Source organism: Helianthus annuus, chromosome 10, assembly GCF_002127325.2.
Source record: "Helianthus annuus cultivar XRQ/B chromosome 10, HanXRQr2.0-SUNRISE, whole genome shotgun sequence".
NCBI lineage: Eukaryota > Viridiplantae > Streptophyta > Magnoliopsida > Asterales > Asteraceae > Helianthus > Helianthus annuus.
The window spans coordinates 40,518,043-40,542,427 of record NC_035442.2 but is presented as its reverse complement, the minus strand read 5'-3'; the positions used below and the strand labels follow the sequence as shown (position 1 = coordinate 40,542,427).

The window sequence follows — 24,385 nt, the reverse complement described above, 5'->3', positions numbered from 1 at the left end:
AGAACCCGAGGATCACTTATCAGGTGAAAATGACATGGACGAAGACACGGATCCCATGGAGCCTGCGTCCGGAACTCCGAACCACCCCATCGAAATCTCCGATGGGTCATCTTTTCATGGATCACCTTACCGTGGTCCTGACAGCTACCAGGCGAGGTTCGCCCAATACGAGTGGTACTTTACGCCCTCTGAACACACGTCGCCTTACCAGCAGCAGCAGCAGCAGCAACAACAGCAGCAGGATCCTTTCGAGGATTCTCGATTTGTGGCAGTCACTCCGCCACCACCACCACCAGTGGAACAGCAACCGCCTCCGGAGCCACCGAGGCGGAGAAGGTCAAACGCACGGATGTCCGTGCGAGGAGGAGTCCGTATCAGCACTCCTCAGCCCTCGAGTGGCAGTCACTATCCGCCACTCCAGGAAGAAGACCCGCAGATGGGAGGACCATCAAACCCCATCCCAGAGATCAACTCTGCGCCTATGGCGCCACCGTTGGGTTTTGACAACCCAATCCCTGCCTACGCCGGTTCAGCGGCGTATAACCCTTTTGAGCACCCGGCTCATACCCATTACAACTATGCTAATGTGGACCCATACCAAGAGGCATGGGACTACAATGCTAGTCACCCAGAGGGACCCTATGGTGGTCTTTGGACCACTATGGGTACCAGCGTCCGCCACCTCCTCAACCTCTGTATCAGCCGCCGCAGCCACAACTGATCCTGCCGGAGCGTTAGCAAGGGGTCCTTGAATGATTGGACCGATGTGAACGGGAGATTCAGATAGAGCGCATTAACACTCGAGGCTTCTTCAAGGGTTTGTCAGACCTGATCAAAGGGAAGTCTAAGAGAAGGGGCCATTAAAGACCTTTGTTGTTTAATTTATTTTGATGTAATCAAGTCCCTGCGTGGACTTTTTGTTTCTGTACTCAGCCCCTACGTGGGCTTGTCTTTTAGTATTCCGCTCCTGCGTGGGCATGTCTTTTAGTTAACCCCTGCGTGGGTTTGTTGTTTGTTTCGCCCCTGCGCGGGCATGTCTTTTTGTAGAAGTCCCGTTTAGGGCAAAATGTACTTGTTTGAAAAATTATTTATGAGATGTTTAATTTAAATTTTCATTTTTGCTTATTAATTATTATGTGCATAATCATGAAATATAACATAAATGAAATTAACTTTTTATTAAAAGATATACCATTATATTAAAATGGCAAAAATCTAAAAAGGACAAGACCTAGCCATATGTCATCTTAAGACAAGGCCAAGATGGCAGTTCCATAATTAGATTTAGATCCAATTTAACATCTCAATCTAGGACTATTCTGCGTTAATTATTAAAAGAATCTTGGGGGTAAAACCTAGCCACGTGTCATTATAGACATGGCCAAGACGGTAGAACCTGTCCAAGGATTCCAAATCTTGTTAACATCTCTGAGCATGTTAACATTCTTGGCAAACTGTGAATCAGTAAAGTCACACGGGCCATCTTTTAAAAAAAGGGTTAATTTAAATTCCCTTAATTATATAACCGCCCCTTAAGGGCGAAGTGCCCGTGGGTAACAATTGAATGTCCTCTGGGACTAAAGACAGTGGTAGCCTACGACTCCCTGTTAATAAAGGGTGATGAACTGTGGTTCAAACCTAAATACCTGGACACTGTAAATTCCTGGTTTATAATTAAATTACACTGTCCTTGTGACTTGGCCTTATGAGCTATTATCAATTCATAATTTAGGGTAATAATAAAGATCCTAAAATTTTAACAAATTAACCTAAAATGGCAATTTAAAACCATGGTTAATAGAATATAAAATACTGTAAAAACCTCTAAATAAAACCTTGCCCATTATTTATATGTAGCAATTGAAGCTACATGGCCGGATCGGATGAAGCGAATAGTCATCCGGTGGAGAACCACGATAACGCTAGAATACAGTTAACTAGTGCGGAGCTGCAAGCACTAGTGGATAATGCTATCGCAAAAGCTTTGGATAGACAGAACATTGAGTCCTCTGGGACCCAAAGTAGAACCCTGTCTACACCACATTCTAAGCCTAAGACCCATTCTGAGGCTCACAGCAAAGCACCACCTACCCCACCTAAGTCTAAGAAGGATGAGTCTAAGAAAGATGATGATCGACACACATCAAATGAGAACAGTGTTCACCCTAAGAAGATAGTGTTCGATGATGCACCTCGCGCCAAGGGTTGCACATACAAGTACTTTGTTTCGTGCACGCCCCGAGACTTTACTGGAGAGAAGGGCGTTGTGGATTGCATGACCTGGTTGGATGAAATGGACACTGTTGTGGACATTAGTGGTTGTGCTGAAAGGGACATCGTAAAGTTTGTATCCTAGTCATTTAAGGGTGAAGCCCTAGCGTGGTGGAGATCATTAATTCAAGCTTCAGAAAAAGTTCCATTGTACAACATGTCTTGGGAGCAATTTGTTGCTCTTATCAAAGAGAATTACTGCCCTCAGCATGAGGTTGAAAAGATAGAGTCTGATTTTCTATCTCTGGTCATGAAGAACCTGGATTGCCAGGCTTATCTCACGAGCTTCAATACCATGTCAAGATTGGTTCCGTACCTTGTGACCCCGGAACCCAAAAGAATCGCATGTTTCATTGGGGGTTTGGCCCCAGAAATAAAAGCAAGCGTGAAGGCCTCTCGGCCCGCTACATTTAGATCCGCAGCTGATATATCTATGTCCCTCACACTGGATGCAGTGAGACAGAGATCACTAAGAAATACTGACACGGAGAAAAGAAAACTTGAAGATGATAATTCACGTCGGTTGAGCAAGAAGCACAAAGGAAACCATGACCGCAAGAAGGGGTCTGAAGCTAAGAAGGGTAATCAACAGTCGGGTGATAGGCCCAAGTGCAAAGTTTGCAAGAAGCACCATTTTGGGAGGTGCAGGTTTGAGCAGAAATCCCAATCCCAGCCTAAGGCATGTGGGATTTGCAAGTCCTCTGAACACAGGACCCTTTAATGCAAAAAGTTGAAGGATGCAACTTGCTATAGTTGCAATGAGAAAGGGCATATCAAGACCAACTGCCCAAAACTGGCAAAGAAAGCTGAGGAAGGGAAAAAGACCAACGCCAGGGTCTTTCAAATGAATGCTCAGGAGGCCATCCAGAACGACAACGTCATAACCGGTACGTTTCTCATTAACGATGTTTTCGCAAGAGTATTGTTTGATTCTGGAGCAGATAAATCCTTTGTAGATAATAAGTTTTGTGAGTTGTTAAGATTGCCTGTTAAAGCCTTAAGTGTGAATTTTGAGGTGGAATTAGCTGATGGGACTATGGAAACCGTCTCGATTGTGTTAGATGGATGTGTTATATCCATTAGGAACCACTCTTTTCCCTTATCCCTCCTCCCGTTTAAGTTAGCCGGTTTCGATGTAGTGATAGGTATGGATTGGTTATCGCATAACCAAGCCCAGATTGTGTGCAACAAGAAGCAAGTGGTGATCAAGACTCCGTCTGGTGAACCACTTACCATTCAGGGAGATACTCAACATGGATTGCCTGAGCAAGTGGCTATGCTAAAGGCATCCAGATGTTTGAAGAAAGGCTGTGTCATTTATATGGCACAGGTAACCATTGATGAGCAGAAGCCCAAGATTGAAGATATCCCCGTTATTTCGGAATACCCTGAAGTTTTTCCTGAAGAACTACCTGGTTTGCCACCAGATAGACAAGTAGTGTTCAGAATCGACATCATTCCAGGAGCAGCGCCTATTGCAAGAGCACCTTATAGGTTGGCACCAACAGAGATGAAGGAATTGAGAACGCAGCTAGATGACTTGCTAGCCAAAGGTTTTATTAGACCTAGCTCGTCTCCATGGGGAGCACCGATCTTGTTTGTCAAGAAGAAAGATGGGTCGATGCGTTTATGTATCGATTACCGTGAGCTTAATAAAGTCACTATCAAAAATAGGTATCCTTTGCCCAGGATCGACGATCTGTTTGATCAGCTTCAAGGAGCAAGCTACTTTTCCAAGATTGACCTGAGATCAGGCTATCATCAGCTGAAGGTCAAAGACGAAGATGTTCACAAGACTGCATTTAGGACTCGTTATGGTCATTACGAGTTCCTAGTGATGCCTTTTGGGCTCACTAATGCACCTGCCGCATTCATGGATCTCATGAATCGCGTCTGCAAGCCTTATTTGGATAAATTTGTCATTGTCTTCATCGATGACATTCTCATATACTCGAAAAGTCAAGCTGATCACGAAAAGCATCTTCGATGTATTCTTAAGCTGCTTCATCAAGAAAAGCTCTATGCCAAATTTTCAAAGTGTGAATTTTGGCTTCGAGAAGTCCAATTTCTTGGACATGTTGTAAGCGAGCATGGTATCCAAGTAGATCCCGCTAAGGTTGAAGCTGTCATGAATTGGCAGGAACCAAAGACGCCTACGGAGATTCGCAGTTTCTTAGGACTAGCGGGATATTACAGGAGATTTATTGAAAACTTCTCAAGAATTGCAGCACCCCTGACCTTGCTGACTCGCAAAAATAGCAAGTTCAATTGGGGGCCTAAGAAGCAAGAATCCTTCGATATCTTGAAGAAGAAATTGAGCAATGCTCCTGTACTGACATTGCCTGAAGGAATTGATGAGTTTGTAGTCTATTGTGATGCATCACACACCGGTATGGGATGTGTGCTTATGCAAAAAGGCAAGGTCATTGCCTACGCATCATGACAGTTGAAAGTGCACGAAAAGAACTACACCACCCATGATTTGGAGTTGGGTGCCGTTGTATTTGCACTGAAGCTTTGGAGGCACTATTTATATGGAACTAAGTGTGTGATCTACTCTGATCACAAAAGCCTTCAACATTTGTTCAATCAGAAGGATCTGAACATGAGGCAGCGACGCTGGATGGAAACTCTGAACGATTATGACTGTGAAATAAGATACCATCCAGGAAAGGCTAATGTAGTCGCAGATGCCTTGAGCAGAAAGGAAAGAGTGAAGCCAATAAGAATCAATGCCAAGAGCATTGAGATCAAGAATAGTTTGAATGAAAGATTGTTAGCTGCACAGAAGGAGGCTGTGTTGGAAGCTAACTATCCTAATGAAAAGTTAGGAGTAACTGAAGAACAGTTATCCTATGGCAAGGACGGGATGCTAAGATTAAATGGACGAATATGGGTTCCTGTTTATGGAGGACTTCGGGAGGTTATCCTCAAGGAAGCCCACAGTTCCAAATATTCCGTTCATCCTGGAGCCGACAAGATGTACCAAGATGTAAAGGCAAACTATTGGTGGATAGGCTTGAAGAAGTCTATAGCTGCCTATGTAGCTAAATGTTTGACGTGCGCACAAGTCAAAGCTGAACACCAAAAGCCGTCAGGTTTGCTGCAACAACCGGAAATTCCCACTTGGAAATGGCAAATGGTGACGATGGATTTCATCACCAAGCTGCCAAAGACAAAGAAAGGAAATGATACTATATGGGTGATAGTTGACAGACTGACTAAGTCAGCACATTTCCTACCCATTAGGGAGACTTATAGCTCCGACATGTTAGCACAACTGTACGTAGATAAGATTGTATCTTTACATGGTGTACCAGTATCTATTATCTCCGATAGGGATACTAGATACACATCTCATTTTTGGAAAAGTTTCCAACAGTCTCTGGGCACGCAATTAAATTTTAGTACGGCTTACCATCCTCAGACGGATGGGCAAAGTGAACGTACCATCCAAACCTTGGAAGACATGCTCCGTGCATGTGTAATTGATTTAGGAGGAAGCTGGGATAAGCACCTACCTTTGGTCGAGTTCTCCTACAACAATAGCTACCATACTAGCATTCAGGCCACGCCTTTTGAGGCACTATATGGTAGAAAGTGCAGAACGCCTATTTGTTGGGCAGAAGTAGGAGACACTCAATTATCAGGACCTGATTTAGTCTTTGAGACAACGGACAAGGTTGTCCAGATCTGCGACCGCCTAAAAGCTGCCCGAGATAGGCAAAAGAGCTATGCTGATAAAAGGCGGAAACCTCTCAAGTTTGAGGTTGGCGACAAAGTTTTGCTGAAGGTATCGCCCTGGAAAGGGGTGATGCGATTTGGTAAGAAAGGTAAGTTAAGCCCGAGGTATATAGGACCATTCGAGATCATCGAATGTGTAGGATTAGTGGCTTATAAGTTAAACTTACCAGAAGAGCTCAGTGGTATTCATAATGTATTCCACATCTGCAATCTAAAGAAATGTCTAGCTGATGAAGCGTTAGTCATATCACACACAGATGTGCACATAGATGAGAGCTTGAAATTTGTGGAAAAACCTGTGTCGATTGAGGATCGACAGGTAAAGAAGCTTCAAAGGAAGCATGTGCCTATTATCAAGGTCAAATGGGATGCCCGTAGAGGTCCCGAATATACGTGGGAGTTAGAGTCCGCAATGAAAGAAAAATACCCTCAATTGTTTCAGTAAATCTCGAGGTCGAGATTTCTTTTAAGGGGGTGAGGATGTGACACCTCGGAAATTCATGTCCAATAAAGTAAAGACACGTGTCTTGAGAGACAAACGTGAGAGGAACCCGGATCAAATAAAGATGTATGGTAGGATTCAAAAAGGCCTTATTTAAAATACCTCTGAATGACCCAAGGGTGACATGTTATTAAAATACCTCTGAGCGACCCAAATCATAAATCCCAAGATCCTTAAATCATTCTGATAAATATCTGATATATAGCCGGTCATTCTAAATAAAACTCCATTTTTATAAGGACAATGAATTCTTAAACATGCTACTACAATAATCAGGAAGTTATACTCTTGATTTAAAAAGAATTAAAACATGAAATTATTCAAGTCCAAAGTGATTCTTTGATATTTCCGTCAATTTCAATCTTCCCACAAGATCCAAAAACATGTAAGGGGCATGCAAGCATGCAATGGCTGAGCAAAAGGACCCACAACTGAAAAGGATGGCATGACATTCGGAGTTTCAAAGTTGCATGGTCAAGATTTGGAAGTTTGTAAAATTTTTGGCTTCTGGCCAACGGTTTGGACCGTATGGCTTTAAGCTTACGGTCCGTAAGGTGCATACCTGGGCAATTTCAGCAAGGGTCGGTTACGGACCGCAATAGTTCAAGCATACGGTCCGCAAGAGGAGTATACGGACCGCAAGGACTTAGGCTTACGGTCCGTAAGCCTGTCGCTGGTAGCAGAAAATGGACAGCTGCCTGTTCAGCCTGTTGCACCGCCTTAATTATATAGTTTTCGAAACCAGGGACTTGCTAGGCAGTATTTAGCATATTAGGGACACCTGGGATGATCTTGTAACCATCCTAGACTTCCATGTCTTGATCTTGAGCTCCCTAGTTCACTATATAAGGACTTGAAGTTGTGACAAGGGACTTGCTCATTCTCATTTTCACTCAAGACATTCCTCTGGAGCTCCTAGACAGCAACCAATTCTTCTTAGGCTCCATAAGCATTCTTAGGACTCTTGTAAGTGTCCTTAATCTTCCTTAATCCAGTTTAGCTTAGTTAATTAGCTAAAAGTCAAACCATCGTAATTAAGGTTTGACTTCGGGATTACTCAATAATTACTCAGTCAAATCTCGAATTAAAAATACCTATAAGTAGGTAATTATGTGGGTATCAAACCCTTAAAAGGGTATTTCCAGATTCCCACTCTAACCATGACAATTGTCGAGTCAAAGCTTACTTTAAAAAGTCAACAGAATGCTTAAATCCAAATTAACTCATAATTAGCAATGTAGGATGCATGCAACCTGTTTGATCATTAATATAACTTGGTAACTAATATAAGAACATGTCCCAACATGTTCAACTCGACAATTTTCTGTTTAGACCCGGTTTGGAACCGAAAGTCGCATAGTTTGACTTTCGCTTTGACTTTTAGTTCTGACCCGTATTAGTCAAGTTTAGGATTGCCTTAGAGCTTCTTTTGAACCTAGTTACATGTTAGTATAACCCTCTGTGATTATACGGCTTGGTTCACTAGTTGTCTAATTATTATGCAAATTTCCGTTAAATGCCCATATGTTGACCATTATGCCCAAATGTCCATAAAAAGTGTGATTTTTGAAAATATAAAAGGGTAGATGTCTTAGTTACTAAATTATAAACTTGTACCTAAAATTTGACATCAGTTTGAGGTCTAGATTAAGAGTTATGCTCATTAGCGTAATTAGAAGCTTTCTTAGTAATTAAATAGCATAATAAGCATGTAGCCTATCTAAACCCAAATTTTAATATAAAACTTTATACCCACTTATATATAATAATATTTTGGGATTTTTAGAGATTTTTATTTATTTTTAGGCTGAGCATAACTAAGAGTTCTAAGCTTAATTCGGTTATTGCCGGTTATGCCCTTTTAGGCTATAAAATAAGTTTTATAAATCCCTTTGACCTCAAACCTTTTTCTACTGATTTATTATGTTAAATATATTATTTTGAGCCTTCTGGAATTATAAAAAATATCAGCTTTTCTTTCAAAACCCGGAAATGGCTCCAAATCGCCTTTTTAGGCATTTTTACGACATAGTATGTATCAAAACCAGTTTATATATATAAGAGTTGATACCTACTGATATATTTAGTAAATTTCTATATTATAACAGTAAACTAAAGTTCCAAACTCAGGTTTCCAGTTTTGACCTTTTAGGCTTATGTGAAATTAACATAATGCCCTTTCGGTGCATAAGATGGTTATAATTAATAAAATTCACATATATTTGATACTATACTGTTATAACATAGTAAACTAAGTATATTTACTGATTTATTCAGATATGTAACTCAGGTTACTAGTTTAACTCTATTATACCCTTTAAAATGACCAAAATGCCATTATGAGGCATAATTTGAGTTTAAAAATTATTTTAGGCATAATAGGACATATTTTACTGATGTCACAACATATTTAGTGCATATAACCTCAGGAAACTTGTATATGATTTATATGGTTACCCGTTACGCACTTTCGCGTTCGGATCGGCTTATATAACTAGTTTACGCATATTAGCCGAAACGGGTCAAACCATATCATCTTTGTCTCAAAATCCAGAATATGTTTAGTTTACCCATATTATACAAGTCTCCAAACTTGTTGGGTCTAAATCTCATTCCATTCCGGTTTTCGCCTTTCATGCGATTAAACCATATTTATTCTTTGAAACTAACCGGTCTAAGCTTAGGCAAAGTAAAAGACCCGTTAGGATTCTAATATGTTATTATAAACCTTCGTTCCAGAATAGGAGATCTAGTAAAAGATACTTGCACTTGCTTGTTGTGGTTTATACTTGCTCAGGTAAATACTTTTAACTTATTTTCCCTTATACGGGCTTGGGGTACGGTATATAAAATACCGCTTGGTCGGGCATTTGACCTTAATCGATTAGTGGTTAAGTATTATCAAGATGACCCGTTTGAAAATTGGTTTTGTTTGTTTTACGCCTTTGGGAGTTTAATGACCATGTCCCGGATATCCTTGGCATCATTCATGAAATGGCCACGACCTTGACACGCGGGTGTAGGTGTACACCCGACAATGTCCATATTTATTAAGGTATAACCTTTGGTTTCCCGCCGTGGATTATACTATGTGATGTGTCTATTAATCTTAAACCCGGCACGAACCGGGCGACTAAACGCATAACAAACATGTAATTCTTTTACAAGTTTAAACTTGATTAATTATCCCAAGTTATAAAAAGTTTTGTGCCATGAGCATTCAAATCAATTTTAAAATGTTTTCAAAATGAGTCAGTTAAATTGTATTTACCAGTGTAAACTGACGTATTTTTCCCAAAAGATTAAGTGCAGGTTCTACACGTAATAGGCTGGCCACTCCTTAGCATCGTTAGAGTCTCGCAAGCTTGGATGCCATTTATCTGTTGAACAGTTGTTTTTTTTTTATTTTGATCCGCCTGTGGATCTATTTCAGCTACATTGTGATACTTGGATATTACAGTTTGTTTAGTTGAAATAAATCTATCTTTTTGCTTCCGCTGTGCATTATAATTTGTGTTATTTGAATATGATGATATCAATTACGTCACGATAATCCCCCACTGAGCCCACCGGTGACACGTGGAAATTAGGGGTGTGACACCTTTGCTCAGCCTTTGCATGCTTTGCATGCCCTTACATGTTTTGGATCTTGTGGGAGGTTTGAAATGACGGAAGTATCAAGAATTCACCATGGACTTGAATAATTTCAAGTTTAATTCTTTTAAAATCAAGAATCTAACTTCCTAGATATTGTAGTAACATTCTAAAGAATCCAATTTTCATATAAAAATGGAATTTTATTTATTTAGAAACAATCCGGCTAATATATCAGATGTTTATCAGAACGATTTAAGGATCTTTGGATTTATGACTTGGGTCGCTCAGAGGTGTTTTAATAACATGTCGCCTTTTTTTTTAAATCCTACCATACATCTTTATTTGATCCGGGTTCCTGACACGTTTGTCTCACATGACACGTGTCTTTATTTCATTGGACATGAATTTTTTTGAGGTGTTACACCTGACAAACGCTAATGCTATTTTATATGATATTGAAAATGTGCTGTGTCGGTTAATCATGTACCGGCATTTAGTTCTGGTCCCCGTGTGTATTAACAAGCATGTAGAACTGGTAACAAGAAACATTATCTTATCCCAAGTTATTTTTCATAATGATATACCAAATGGTATCAAATGCTTTTTCAAAAGATTTTTAAAAAGAGTCGTTTAATTGTATTTACCAGTGAAAACTGGCGCATTTTCAATAGGCTAAGCACAGGTTATATAGCAAATATGGAATAGGCTGGAGCGACTCGATCTAGGCGATTTGAAATTTGCAACTCCACGAAAGACCTATTAGTCTCAAGTCTTATTTAATTATATTCGATCCACCCGTGGATCTTTTTAAGTACAATCAGTCTGTATAATTATTTTTGAAATTTCGGACGCTTATATTGTACTTTGTAATAATTAATTTAAACTCTCATCTTCCGTTGTGCTTTGTGATTACCGATATCAATCGTCACACATAAACCCCAAGTCCGGGCCCACCAAGAAATCAGGGTGTGACAAATACGTGTGTGGGATTCATATGTATGTATGTGGATGAGACTTGTATGTATGTTGGTATGTATGTATGTATGGGATTTGTTTGTACATATGTAGATGAAATTATTATTTATTTTTATTGTAATTTTACATCCTTTATTTCTTTATCTTCGTTTCAATGTTTAACTTTGCTATACATGGACTATAAATGAAGTTGCTAAATAGTCCCTGAACTTTCGTTGTGACCATGTGTTTTGCATATGTTGGATCCTCGTCGCAATGCGTGGGTGGAAATTTAGTAGGTAAGACTAAGAAAAAATCTAATTTATAGTCCTTCCATGCATGGGAGTTTTGTTATAAGCTTAGGGATGGCAATGAAACTTGAAACCGATGAGTAAATATGTAACTCAAACATTCAAGACGTGTATAGGGTATGAGACCGGATATGAAATAACTCTTGAATGCATAATGAAAACAATTGTTTCATTGGTTGGCTATAGCTAAACACAAAGTCAACATACCTCAATTTTACATATTCCTCTTGGTAATTATCCCCTTTATCTCTCTTGAATCATTTCCTAAATCTCTTTAATCTACATATACATACCAATTACAATTTACCTTTTAACTAATTCGTAATATTAAATAGATGTGCTTATGTTGTTGGTCAACCAAAACTTTCCATTTTACAGGGCAAGAAAGACGTTTGAACAATTGATCTTTAAGTTTTGGTTGACATTACAGTTAAGGTAATATGTTGGTTTTTTGTCTAAGTGTTAGGTGTTCAGACCAATTATAAATGAGTGCATATTATATGTTGGTTTTTTTTTTTTTTCTAGTTGATAGGTGTTCAAACTATTTTCTTATTCATGTTTTTCTTTTAAATCAAGAACATTGAGTTTCATAAATTAAGTAAGGAACTTTTAGATATTTTTAATCAATACTAATGTTTGTTTACATGGTTGATGATGACAAGGTAGCTAAGTTTTATGACATTGAAATTCTCACCTAATTGAACGTTTAGACTCATGTAAACATTTGGAATTTGGTTATGTTATTTATTACACAATGTTTTGCTAACATTTGAAATATGTTTCGGATAGAGCTTATTGTTGAAGTTATAATATCGTGATTTTTACATTTACAGCATCGTTATTTTATATTTTATATTGTAAATAATGTGATTTTGTGCCAAAATTACATGCCATTAAAAAAGTACACATATTAAACTAGAAACAGTTTTTACCAATAAAAGGTTTTTTTATTATTGTGGCAAAAAAGTGTCACTAAAACTAGTATGGATATATAACTAGGATTGTTTTTAAAGACACAAAACTTGTGCCACCAAGAAAATATATATCGTGGCAAAAAAAAAAAAGTGTCACTAAAAGCTTAAAAACTTTGTGCACCCAATTAATAAAGTGACACTTAAAGACTTTAGCGTCAACGCTTTTAATGATATTTTTTTTTTGTGTGTCGCCCGTTCTTATAGGGTCTTTAGTGACAATTCTTTTGGGCACTTTTTGTATACTAAAAGACAATTTTTTTTACGTTAGAAGGGTTGGAGATATACGAGTTTAAAATTACCATAATACCTGGAGATGATGCATGGATGATGTAAAGCTGAAAATGTTTAACCACATTGATTATTCTCAGACTTGATGCAAAGTGAAAGTGGCACCTTTTGGAACCATGGGCAAGGAAAGCTATACAAGAAATTGTTAGCCTAAGTTGTGGACTATCAATAAAAAATGATTAAGACAAACACACATTTCAAACTTACTCTAACCAGGCCTTTTGCTTTGTTTTAAAGAAAGAAAGCTGCCGGTGGCTCACACCTAATTAATTACCAACAAAAAACGACATGGTAACCATCACCCTATAACTCATTTACGACGACTTGTATATAAGCTTGCGTTGGCCAATCAATCAATCATATATCTCACATCTTCTTCATTCATTCATTGCAACTAATTACTCAACAATCAACATCAATCAATGGCGGCTAATTCGAGCTTTAGTGGCGCTTGGGTTCGTGTTTTAATAATGGTCGGTTTCATGTTCTTGCCACTGTTGGTTGATGGCAGTGTTCGTCGCTACAACTTTAATGTGAGTACTTTCTGTTGTTTTTTTAGTGTACATCTTGCGCTCATAAGTTTTGTTATTTTTAGAAAGGGTCATAGGTTATATTTACATGCTAAACTATCTTATATATGACATAGGTCGTAATGAAACAAGTGAATCGATTGTGCTCATCGAAGCCCATAGTGACGGTTAACCGTCAGTCCCCAGGTCCGACACTTTACGCTCGAGAAGGTGACACTGTGCACGTGAGAGTTGTCAACAAAGTCAAGTACAACGTCTCGATCCATTGGTAATTAAGATCCATTTGACAATTGGGTGTTGTTAAATGTCCTCCTTTTCTTTTTGAAATCACATGAAAAGTTTTCATATTTACCCCTAGAAATTTCAATTCAAACCTTTTAGCTTTTTTTCTTCGTATTGTTAGCTTTAATTTTTTTGGAAGACGTTTTTTATCTTTATTTTTTAAAGAACGTTTTGTAATTTGTTTTAATTTTTAAATAACTTTTTTCAATATTTTTTTAATATTTCTAGATTACGTTTTTATCAAACTTCTTTTTTTTTCTAAAAATTGTTTTAAAGTTTCTTTAGAAAGTGACACTGGTTGTTTAGCCACCAAATTCTCTTGATAACTTATAGAACAAAATTTACAAAAGAACATAACTGTAAATAAATTTGAAGGTTTGAGAACTAATAGAAACCAATTTATCGAATATATATGTATGTATCTATGTATAAACGAGTTTCTTAAATCAAAAGTAATGATTTTGAATTGCCATGATCATTATCTTAGTTTTATATATTAACAAATGTAATTAAATATTATTAAATGCACTTAAAATAAAAAAAAATGTTCACCTGTAAATACTTATATTACATATAAATAAAGTAAATCACGAATGAAAACAATAATTTAATAAAAAAATTAAATGTGATGGAAACGTTCTTTTATAATTTGATAGAAACAATCTTAAATTACAAAACTTCACAGCAAAATTAACTTAAAACACAAATTTGATAGAGAACAAAATAAGAAAAAAAACACATAAAAGAATTTAACTGATATAGACAACTGCAAAACTAGAATAGTAGATAATCAGATAATGTCTTCTTAAAACATTTATAATTTTTCTCTAATAAACAATTTTTTTTTTGTCGAAATGTGATAGTATTGTTTTTTTTATTTATTTTCTAATAAACCTCTTTAATTTTTTATACTAAAAGTGTTTCGGACTTAAAAAAAAAAAACAATTTTAAAAATAATGAAATTTTTAGGGGTAATATGGAAACTTTTAATGTGATTTAAAAAAGGAAAGAGGGTATGACAAGTAAAAGAGGGGGTGCATTTAGCTTAACCCTTAACAATTCTAACAATGTTCTTGTTATTTTATTTTAAAATCATTTATTAATCTAGTAACCACATATTACTTTTATACACATATTTTTAGTTTTAAAGTTATACACATATGTTTAGTTTTAAAAGAAAAATTTAACTAACAATTTGCTTAAGACATTTTCATCAATTGGAAAGGTTTACATGTGTTTGCTAGGCACGGGATACGGCAACTGCGAACCGGATGGGCAGACGGGCCCGCATACATAACACAGTGTCCGATTCAGCCAGGACATAATTACGTGTATAAGTTCACAATCACGGGTCAACGAGGCACCCTTTTCTGGCATGCACATGTTCTATGGCTTAGGGCTACGGTTCATGGCGCTATCGTCATTTTGCCTAAACTTGGAGTTCCATATCCTTTCCCCAAACCAGATGTTGAACAAGTCGTCGTCTTAGGTGAGTCATCTAGACCAAAAGATAATTCTTATAAACACTACAAAGCGGACGACTTCATCCTAAACTATTTATACACGTTTATTGCAGGAGAATGGTGGAAGTCAGACACGGAGAAAGTGATAAACGACGCGTTAAAATCGGGTTTGGCCCCAAATGTATCAGACGCACATGTTGGTTCAGTTCTGTTTGTGCATGAAGGAAAACAATACAAATCATACCTGTCACAGCAGATAGTGCAGAGGAGAATCCAGTAATAGAGTTCGACATGCCTGTCATCTTGATCTGGTTCCTCCTTAGGGTGCTGACTGATGATGGGGACTTAGAGAACCGAAAAGGGGTATCGGTTATGGAGAGGAGGTTTCGTGATGATGTTATGGCTTATGGGGTCTGTGAATTGTGAAACTGAGTAACCCTTAAACCTCCACATAACTCTCCTTATATAAGCACCCAGGAGGAAACCTAATTAGTTACTAAGGGTAATATGGTCCATCAACAATTACCAACTAATTAAATAATAGGTTCTAATATATTTTGATCTCTATAATGTAAATGATTAAGATGGCTATAGATTAAATATTAATACTTAATATATTTAATCTTACATTCTCCCACTTAGCCGAGTAATCATTTACTATGAGTATTAGATAAGCCTGATCAGGAGTTAACACTCATTTTAGCCTTAAACAAGTACTATAGCAGAGAAATACAGCCGTTGAATCATCATGCGACTCAGGACCCCCATTAATCATACTATAGCCTTAATTTAAAACCTAATCATCATGATCAAAATACACGTAAGCCCTTTGTTTGATTTGTAACTTTTATTTGTCTATATGCCATTATACCGGTTGAACATATTCTAACAGACATACAAAATCAAACTTGAGGAAAATTAACTAATACTTAGTCATTCATAGTACGATATGCGGTTGCGCATGGCCATTAATTAATACCCGTCTATGAGCTCTCTTAGTAAGACTTATGGGTAATAGCCCTTCAGTTATAGGATCCTTAAGCATATCATGAATGTATTCGATACAAAACTTAGTTTCCTCAATTCGTTCATAAACGAATAATTAATTAATTGTGTATCGAAACTTAATGCAGCACCTCTTGAACTGTTACTGTTCAAGGAGTTATGGTAGCTGACTTTATCACACTAATTCTTCAAAACATTATATGGAGTTAATAAACTTATGAGTCCACTGATTAAATTTCCAACAACATTTAGTGACCATGTTATGTCGTTATAACTTAGGTTGTTAATATCAGTGCATTATGACTCCTCCATGAAATAGGTTTTGTCTGCTGACATAAAGATATACCCAAAACTGCATTTTATAATCTTTGAATATCTCAAAGTTAGAGTAATAAACCGGTTTTAATTCTCACTTCTTCTTTAAATTGTAGTCTCTCGTTTCTTTTAAAGATATTGTAATACTCCATTAGATGCTACACATTAATCTAGACATATCTAGTGTGTTGCAATATGAGTAATATCTAAACGAGTATAGACTTAAACTTACATAAGGCTTCTAATTAATGAAGCATAAATAAATAATCTCATTTATCCTATTATCCTCTAAAGGAGAGCAATATTGATTGTTACATATGTAAGGACCCATTTAATGTTAAACTTATGGAACGAAACTAATATCCCATTGGGTCTATCTTAGTATGTTATGATATCAATCACGTAAGAGATATCTCTGAGTTTTATTATATCAAAGTTTGTGTTAACAATGCTTTGACTTATGTAACATATGCTTGTCAAAGAATGTCATCTATATAGACAAGTTTATTTTAGTTGCTCCCACTCATCTTGAGGTAGGTACATTAATCCACTTGATTCTTGATGAAAATAATTACGTTAGCTTTTCATCACATTATGATGTTTGCATTAACCCATACATGGATATTATTGGCTTACAAACAAAGTGTTCTTTAACCTTCAGTTTGAAACTTTAGGTTGCTATCTAATGAACATGTAAATGTGTCAGCCATTTATTAGGGAAAATCGTTTTAATGTTCATCTAATGTAGCTTAAAACTATTATAAGCTACTAGAACAGTGATGATCCTCAAAGAAATCTTTTGTTAGATATGCAATAAAGATTCTTTAATAATTTATCTCTTCCTGAGTACAACCTTTGACAATCAATCATGCTTTTGAGTGTCTTAACGCTTATATTAGGATTTGGTTTAGTCATGAACACTCTTAGGTAACTTAATCAAATCCCAATCGTTATAAGAACACACAAAGTCAGTTTCACTATAAAACTGTTATATTCCATTCAAATGATTGATTTACACTAATGGCTTAATTTGAAGAGATAGGATCAGTAAACATTTCCAAAATCCATTTCAACTTCAATTAGGGAGGTTATGAAATCATCAAAGTTAGTAGGCTTTTAAACCTAGATGACCTCCTGAGTTGATTATTGGGTTCATTAGAAGTTTCAATTTTATGGATTAGCTCTTGGTTAGGTTGCTATCATTTTCATTCTAAGTTTGTAAGAGTTGGTACAGTATAGTGTACAAGAGGTGTAATCGGAGTTAAATTCGGAGTGAATTTAATGACACTCTTCCCCCCGCCTCTTGTATTCCTTGCAAGTCATAATAAGGACTTTGACTGCTCCCACTAACCTTAGAAATCTTTAGGAACTCAGCATGCTTAGGGTCAATACTTAACGACCAACAAATTCTAATAGAGAAAACAAATTAATGACATTAATCGTTGTAGTTTCTCTTGTTGAGGATTATGTTAGTTTAGGTAAGAAATCTAAGTGCGCCCACAATTAAGCAACAATGAAACTTTTGTAAGAGTAGCATTAGATTTAAGGAGATAAGGTTTGATTGAACAGTGTCGTGATGGAGCGATGTCTTGTACAAGAGGTGTGAATTTAATGACACTCTTCCCCACCTCTTGCAACTATTGCAAGTTATTATTAAGACACTTAATGCTCCCACTGATCTTTAATATCTCTAGAATGCTACAAGAGAAGTTTCAATGAGCTACGTGACGTGGGAACCTATCACATATATGTTAGACTTTATTTGATTTCTTTAATGTCCAGATATCATAAGAAACTTTAAGGACATATTTAATAGAAATCTGATTAACTACATATATGAATAGAGTTCTTCTAAGACCGTAGGCCATATGCGACAAAGTTTAGATACAAGTTGATAGTCTTTCAAATGATAAATGAATTATGTCTGAATATTCCATTTGGAATAAGTTCCACGAATGTCAATGAATGACTTATGATGGACCCATACTTATTCCTTAAGCCAAATAATATTTAGGGCTGTAACGTCATGATTTAAAATCACTTAAAATGAGATTAGATGAATAATCATCCTCATTAACCACGTCATGATTTCTCATAAATTTTGGTTCTAATGGATGAAATTTATAAGTCTCATTTTCCTTTTGTCAAATTCTCGTTAGCATGATGACAAAGGTTGTGAAAAATAAGGTATCATCTAGTTTCATCTTGGTAATGTTTCTATCCAGATATTTAGAACAAATAAGAGGAGAGTTTAAGATAAGTGTGACTTTATGTTGACTATGCAAACCTCACAACCTTCATAACATTGCTTAATTATGATACTGTATTCTGATTAATCTCCAGAATATATAAGGTATCGAAAAGCGTTGTTGGAAGACTGTTCATTATGGTTCTTATAGTCTTAACATTTAATTTTGTCACTAACTCTCATGTTAGTTATTTGTCGAGTTCTGGTAAGGAAACGTATGGAACTAGAGTCAACTAATCATGTGTTAATTGGAATATTAAAATTATCAGACTTAAATATCATTAGTAAGTTTCTATCTAATTAATTTATCCAACTGTTCTTTAGAATAATGGATAGTCTCGTTGCTTATGCCTAATCTAATGACATAATTATGCAGTGAGATTTTCCCTTGAAGAACCTTAACGTTGGGATTAGCACTTGTAATTTGTCTATGGACTTTAGAACAATCCTCTCTTAAGGTTTTAGTGGTTGTAAGGTGAATAACATCTTATTTTCCAGTTTCAAACATTTATTTCTATGTACATATGTTGCTTATCAACACACTCGTTATACTTTGGTACTTTTGAGTGTTATAGCTGATTTATAATGCATCAAATTGTACAAATGAAAACTTAGTATGTAATGTACTGGAAAATGTACTTATTTCCATGCGTAAGCCCTTAACTTTATGGGTCATGGTATTGTACATTATAATATATTCACATATACCACTTAACCATATAATTTATAATTAGTTAAATAAAGACATGCACCTTAGGAGTTCTTGTAATTGTTCCACAATTATAGATTAGTCTTAGGAAAAACTTAATCTGGAATAACTTTAGTGATAGCAATTATGTTAGAGAGTTCTTGATTATCATAAGAGACATCATGTTCGATTTATCCTAATCATCATGCTCTACTTTTCTTCTGTAGTGCCTTATCAGAAGAGAGCAATAAGGTTATCGTGTCTTAAGAGATAATCAAGGATTTAATTTAAGAGCTAATTCTTATAGAAACTTTAAATAAAGCAAAACATTTTAGGCTTAGGAATTAGAGTGGATGAGATATAGATTTATAGAAGAAAATTATAGTGAGTAAAATTATGGGTACTAAGAATAAGGCAGACAAAATGATCACAAAAATTAATTGAGGATCATTAATATAAGGATCATTATGTGAAGAGGTTGTGATACGTCTATTACTAACATCAAAATAATAGACTACTTAAAATTCTACTTAAACGAAGACAAAACAGCTTTGGCCAGAAGTGTAATCATTTAAGCATATGTGCAAAGTGGTTGTAACAAATCAGCTTTGGCCAGAAATTGAGACAAACACTTTAGTTATGCACTTGTTGAATATGCCATCTATGAATGAATTAGATCAGCTTTGGCCAGAAATAAAGACATTCATGCTTATGATGCATACACAACATAGCTTTTCGTAATACTTGGATGATAAGTAGATGCATCAAGTCAGCTTTGGCCAGAAATGATGCATCAGAAGCTCATTCAAGTAAAGTCATTTTGGTTTCTGTAAAACATTATTTGATCCTCATTAATTAACTAAATAATTACAAAAACCAATAATTTAATAGCAAACCACCCGTTAGCGCGGATCGAACTCCGCGGTGAGTTCGCTGGGGGGTGCGGGGGACAGCGTGCCCCCGCCCGGGGTTCGGGGCGGAGCCCCGAAATTTTTTTTTTTTTCTTTGTTCACATTTAAACAGCTTAAAATAATGAGATTTCGAGTCGCAACCACGATTTCGACTAATGACGTTATGGTTGCGAGTCGCAACTACGGTTTCGACTAGTCACGTTATGGTTGCGAGTCGCAACTACGGTTTCGACTACTCACGTTATGGTTGCGAGTCGCAACCTCATGGTTGCGAGTGATGACGTTATGGTTGCGAGTCGCAACCTCATGGTTGCGAGTCATGACGTTATGGTTGCGAGTAGCAACCTCATGGTCTCGACTAATGACGTTATGGTTGCGAGTAGCAACCTCATGGTTGCGAGTAGCAACCTCATGGTTGCGAGTAGCAACCTCGTGGTCTCGAGTAGCAACCTCATGGTTGCGAGTAGCAACCTCATGTTCTCGAAACTTCCTGTTACAGCTGTTAATTGTGATGACATAACTGAAAATTCGAAATCTAAGGGATTATGGGATATTATTTCCTGTTTTAAAGTGATCTAATTTTATCAACATATTTCGAAAATAATAACTGTTTATCTAATAACAGTTTCGAATAAAAATTAAAAGATAAAATTAGATCAAACATGGAAAAAACACCCATTAATCCTAAATCATTCCAAATCATAACAGAATTTTCGAATTTTCACATGAACATGATGAACCCTAATCATAAAAATAAAATTCTGGAACCCGAAACCTGAATTTTAATAGTTTTACTAAACAGATTTCGGCTAAAATTATAATCCAGTTAATTCGGTGAACAAAAACAATTAATCTTTTCATCGAAATCATGATTTCGAGTCGATTCTTATGACTCGAAACCGGCTGTTAAGGTCATACGGTTTTTAAAGAAAAATTCCGTTTTCCAAGTTTCAATCCCAGAATTATGGATACGAAAACAGAACTGACTAATCAACATATGCTCTGATACCACATGTTGGTTCAGTTCTGTTTGTGCATGAAGGAAAACAATACAAATCATACCTGTCACAGCAGATAGTGCAGAGGAGAATCCAGTAATAGAGTTCGACATGCCTGTCATCTTGATCTGGTTCCTCCTTAGGGTGCTGACTGATGATGGGGACTTAGAGAACCGAAAAGGGGTATCGGTTATGGAGAGGAGGTTTCGTGATGATGTTATGGCTTATGGGGTCTGTGAATTGTGAAACTGAGTAACCCTTAAACCTCCACATAACTCTCCTTATATAAGCACCCAGGAGGAAACCTAATTAGTTACTAAGGGTAATATGGTCCATCAACAATTACCAACTAATTAAATAATAGGTTCTAATATATTTTGATCTCTATAATGTAAATGATTAAGATGGCTATAGATTAAATATTAATACTTAATATATTTAATCTTACAGCACATACTATAAACGGTCATCCAGGACCTGTCACGGGTTGTCAATCACAAGGTATAAAAAATTAATTAACAAAAATAAAATAAATTTACATCCAATTTTCTGATCTAATTATTATGCATGCATGCATGCATGCAGGAGGCTTTCAACTAAGTGTTGAAAATGGAAAATCATACATGCTACGTATAATCAATGCTGCACTCAACGAAGAACTCTTTTTCAAAATCGCCGGTCATAAACTCACGGTGGTGGAAGTCGATGCCACCTACGTTAAACCCTTCACCACCGACACCATCGTCATAGCACCTGGCCAAACCACCAATGCAATCATCACCGCCACCAAATCATCTGGCATGTTCATGATGGCAGCCTCTCCATTCATGGACTCGCCAATCGCGGTAGACAACAAAACCGCCACCGCCACCCTCCACTACACCGGAACCCTAAGCACTACATCCACCACCCTAACCATCCCACCACCACAAAACTCCACTGCCACCGCCAACAACTTCATTGATTCCCTTCGTAGCTTGAACTCTAAAAAGTTTCCGGCCAACGTACCATTGAAAATCGATCACTCGTTGTATTTCACCGTCGGGCTTGGGATCAACAAGTGCCCGAGTTGTAAAGCGGGCAATGGGTCTCGGGTTGTGGCGAGTATAAACAATGTTACATTTGTTATGCCCACCACTGCTCTTCTACAAGCACATTACTTTAACAAAAAGGGGGTTTTCACTACTGATTTCCCGGGTAACCCACCCGTTTCTTTCAATTATACCGGAGCCCCGCCTGCAAATTTGGCTACAAGTAGTGGGACTAAGGTTTATAGGCTAAAATACAACTCGACGGTTCAATTAGTGTTACAAGATACAAGTATCATTTCTCCAGAAAACCACCCGGTTCATTTGCATGGGTTTAATTTCTTTGCTGTAGGTAAGGGTTTGGGCAATTATAACCCCAAAGTGGATCCGAAGAACTTTAATTTGGTTGACCCGGTGGAAAGGAACACTATCGGTGTGCCTTCGGGTGGTTGGGTAGCTATTCGATTCAGAGCGGATAATCCCGGTAAATATTTATTTTTCAATAATAACATTATTGTCGTTTTTATGGTTTATACATTGACTATTTTACCCTTGATTTTAGGTGTTTGGTTTATGCATTGTCATCTAGAAGTACATACAACTTGGGGTCTAAAAATGGCATTTTTAGTCGACAATGGAAACGGGCCAAATGAATCATTATTGCCACCTCCAAAAGATCTTCCAAAATGTTAGAGAAGAGAATGAAGAAACGAGTATAATTTTGGTATTTAGAATTTATATTAGTTTCTTGAGCAAATAAATGATTTGTTCAAGTATTTTTATAATAAAAATTCATGTATTTTTGTTACTAATTAAATGAAATTATGTGGGTTAGAGATGGTGTCTTTAGTTGTCATATATGTATTAAAAAGTGGGATTATCTTATCCATTGATTTAATTATCCCAAAGTATTCAATGGGCTGAGTCTTTCAATTTGCTTAAATAAATTTATGTGGGTCATAAATACTTTGTTATTAGTTGTCAATTTGGCATATATAGTAAAATACTAAAATATGTTTGATCATAATCTCACCCATTAATTTTAGTATCCCAACTTACACAATGGGCCGGGTTATTCAATTCTTGATAAAAGCATCCCTAATATTTTCATCGTATCCAATGGGCCTATTCAATTAATGAAGTTCTAATGCTCCAAAAAGTCCAAATCATACAAATTATCAATAGATTGAATACCAAGACCATGTGTAGTGGTTAACACTCCATCCTTGGGCGTTTTGCGTCATGTGGCAGCCCAATCATCAATGGGCATTATGAGGCGTTTTCTAAAATGGGTGGTAGTGGGGATGTGGGCATTGTTGGGCATTATGTTTGTAATAAAATTAAATAAAAAAAAACGTCAAAAAAATCTGATTGGTTTTACAAAAAGGAAAATGAAGGTGATTGGACACAAGAAAAGGGGCTGGGCGTCGAATATAGCACGCCGAAACTGATTTGGAGCAAAAACACGCCCACGGGAGTGAAGGTGGTGGTGTGGTCGGGCGTGTTTGGGGGGGGGGGGGGGGGAAACGCCCCAGTACGCAAATAGAATCATTCACTGTCATCACAAATCACCTGCATGCTACCAACTTCCTATCTGTCATGTTAACAATTTAACCATCCATTGCAACGATCCGTTAGTTGTGCTCTTTTCTTTCTCCAAAACCATATTGCAACATTATATTGTTGGTTATGTTGAAATCGGGTCTTTTTAATATAATCAAACAATGGTTTAACTAGTGGCGGACTCAGAATTCTTTTTTCCAAATGGAGTCTTTTTTTGATGTTCAGATTTTTCACAACAAAACGTTAAAATTTATGGGTCGGTCATCGTTCGGGTCAGGGCGAGAAACATGTAATAAAAATATATGATTTTTATTTGTTAGAAAACACACAATAAAAATAATGTAAATCAAAATGAAAAAAAAAAAAAAAACGTTGTAATTTTTTAAAGTTAAAATTCATAGCACACAAAGGTTGTGTTGGTGGTGTATGCATGCTTGTGTTATGTATGTTTGCTTTTGCTTGCTTTTTGGTGTTAAAAAAAACAACACACAAAAAACAGGGTATACAAGGATTGAACCTGTGACTTCTTGTTTACAACGAGAAGGTATTACCACTACATCAGTTTTTCTTTTCTTTTTATAGTGTCCACCTAATTATGTGGTCCTTAGAAAATTTCATATACCGGATCTACTAATTTAAAAAAAAAAAAACATTGAGGTCTGGTGACCCTGACCCACTCTATGTGGGTCCGCCCCTAGGTTTAACAAGAAAAA

The 24,385-nt window shown here is 36.7% G+C and overlaps 1 protein-coding gene across 1 annotated transcript; it reads left to right on the top strand.

The window, feature by feature from the left end:
* Positions 1 to 13,019: 13,019 nt before the first annotated feature.
* On the top strand, positions 13,020 to 22,919 carry LOC110884466 (laccase-4). The gene is made up of 7 exons (XM_022132175.2): positions 13,020 to 13,174; positions 13,288 to 13,439; positions 14,698 to 14,942; positions 15,030 to 15,110; positions 21,535 to 21,582; positions 21,667 to 22,593; positions 22,672 to 22,919. Exons 1-7 carry the CDS (start codon positions 13,064 to 13,066, stop codon positions 22,800 to 22,802), a joined length of 1,695 nt encoding a protein of 564 aa, XP_021987867.1. The 5' UTR covers positions 13,020 to 13,063; the 3' UTR covers positions 22,803 to 22,919.
* Positions 22,920 to 24,385: the final 1,466 nt, after the last annotated feature.

Bases quoted from the DNA above. Each gene is read 5' to 3' on its own strand.
- LOC110884466 (XM_022132175.2), top strand. From the start codon at position 13,064: ATGGCGGCTAATTCGAGCTTTAGTGGCGCTTGGGTTCGTGTTTTAATA. The intron at 13,440-14,697 runs GTAATTAAGATC...TGTGTTTGCTAG, and splicing joins TACAACGTCTCGATCCATTG to GCACGGGATACGGCAACTGC. The intron at 15,111-21,534 runs ATGTTGGTTCAG...ATCTTACAGCAC, and splicing joins CCCAAATGTATCAGACGCAC to ATACTATAAACGGTCATCCA.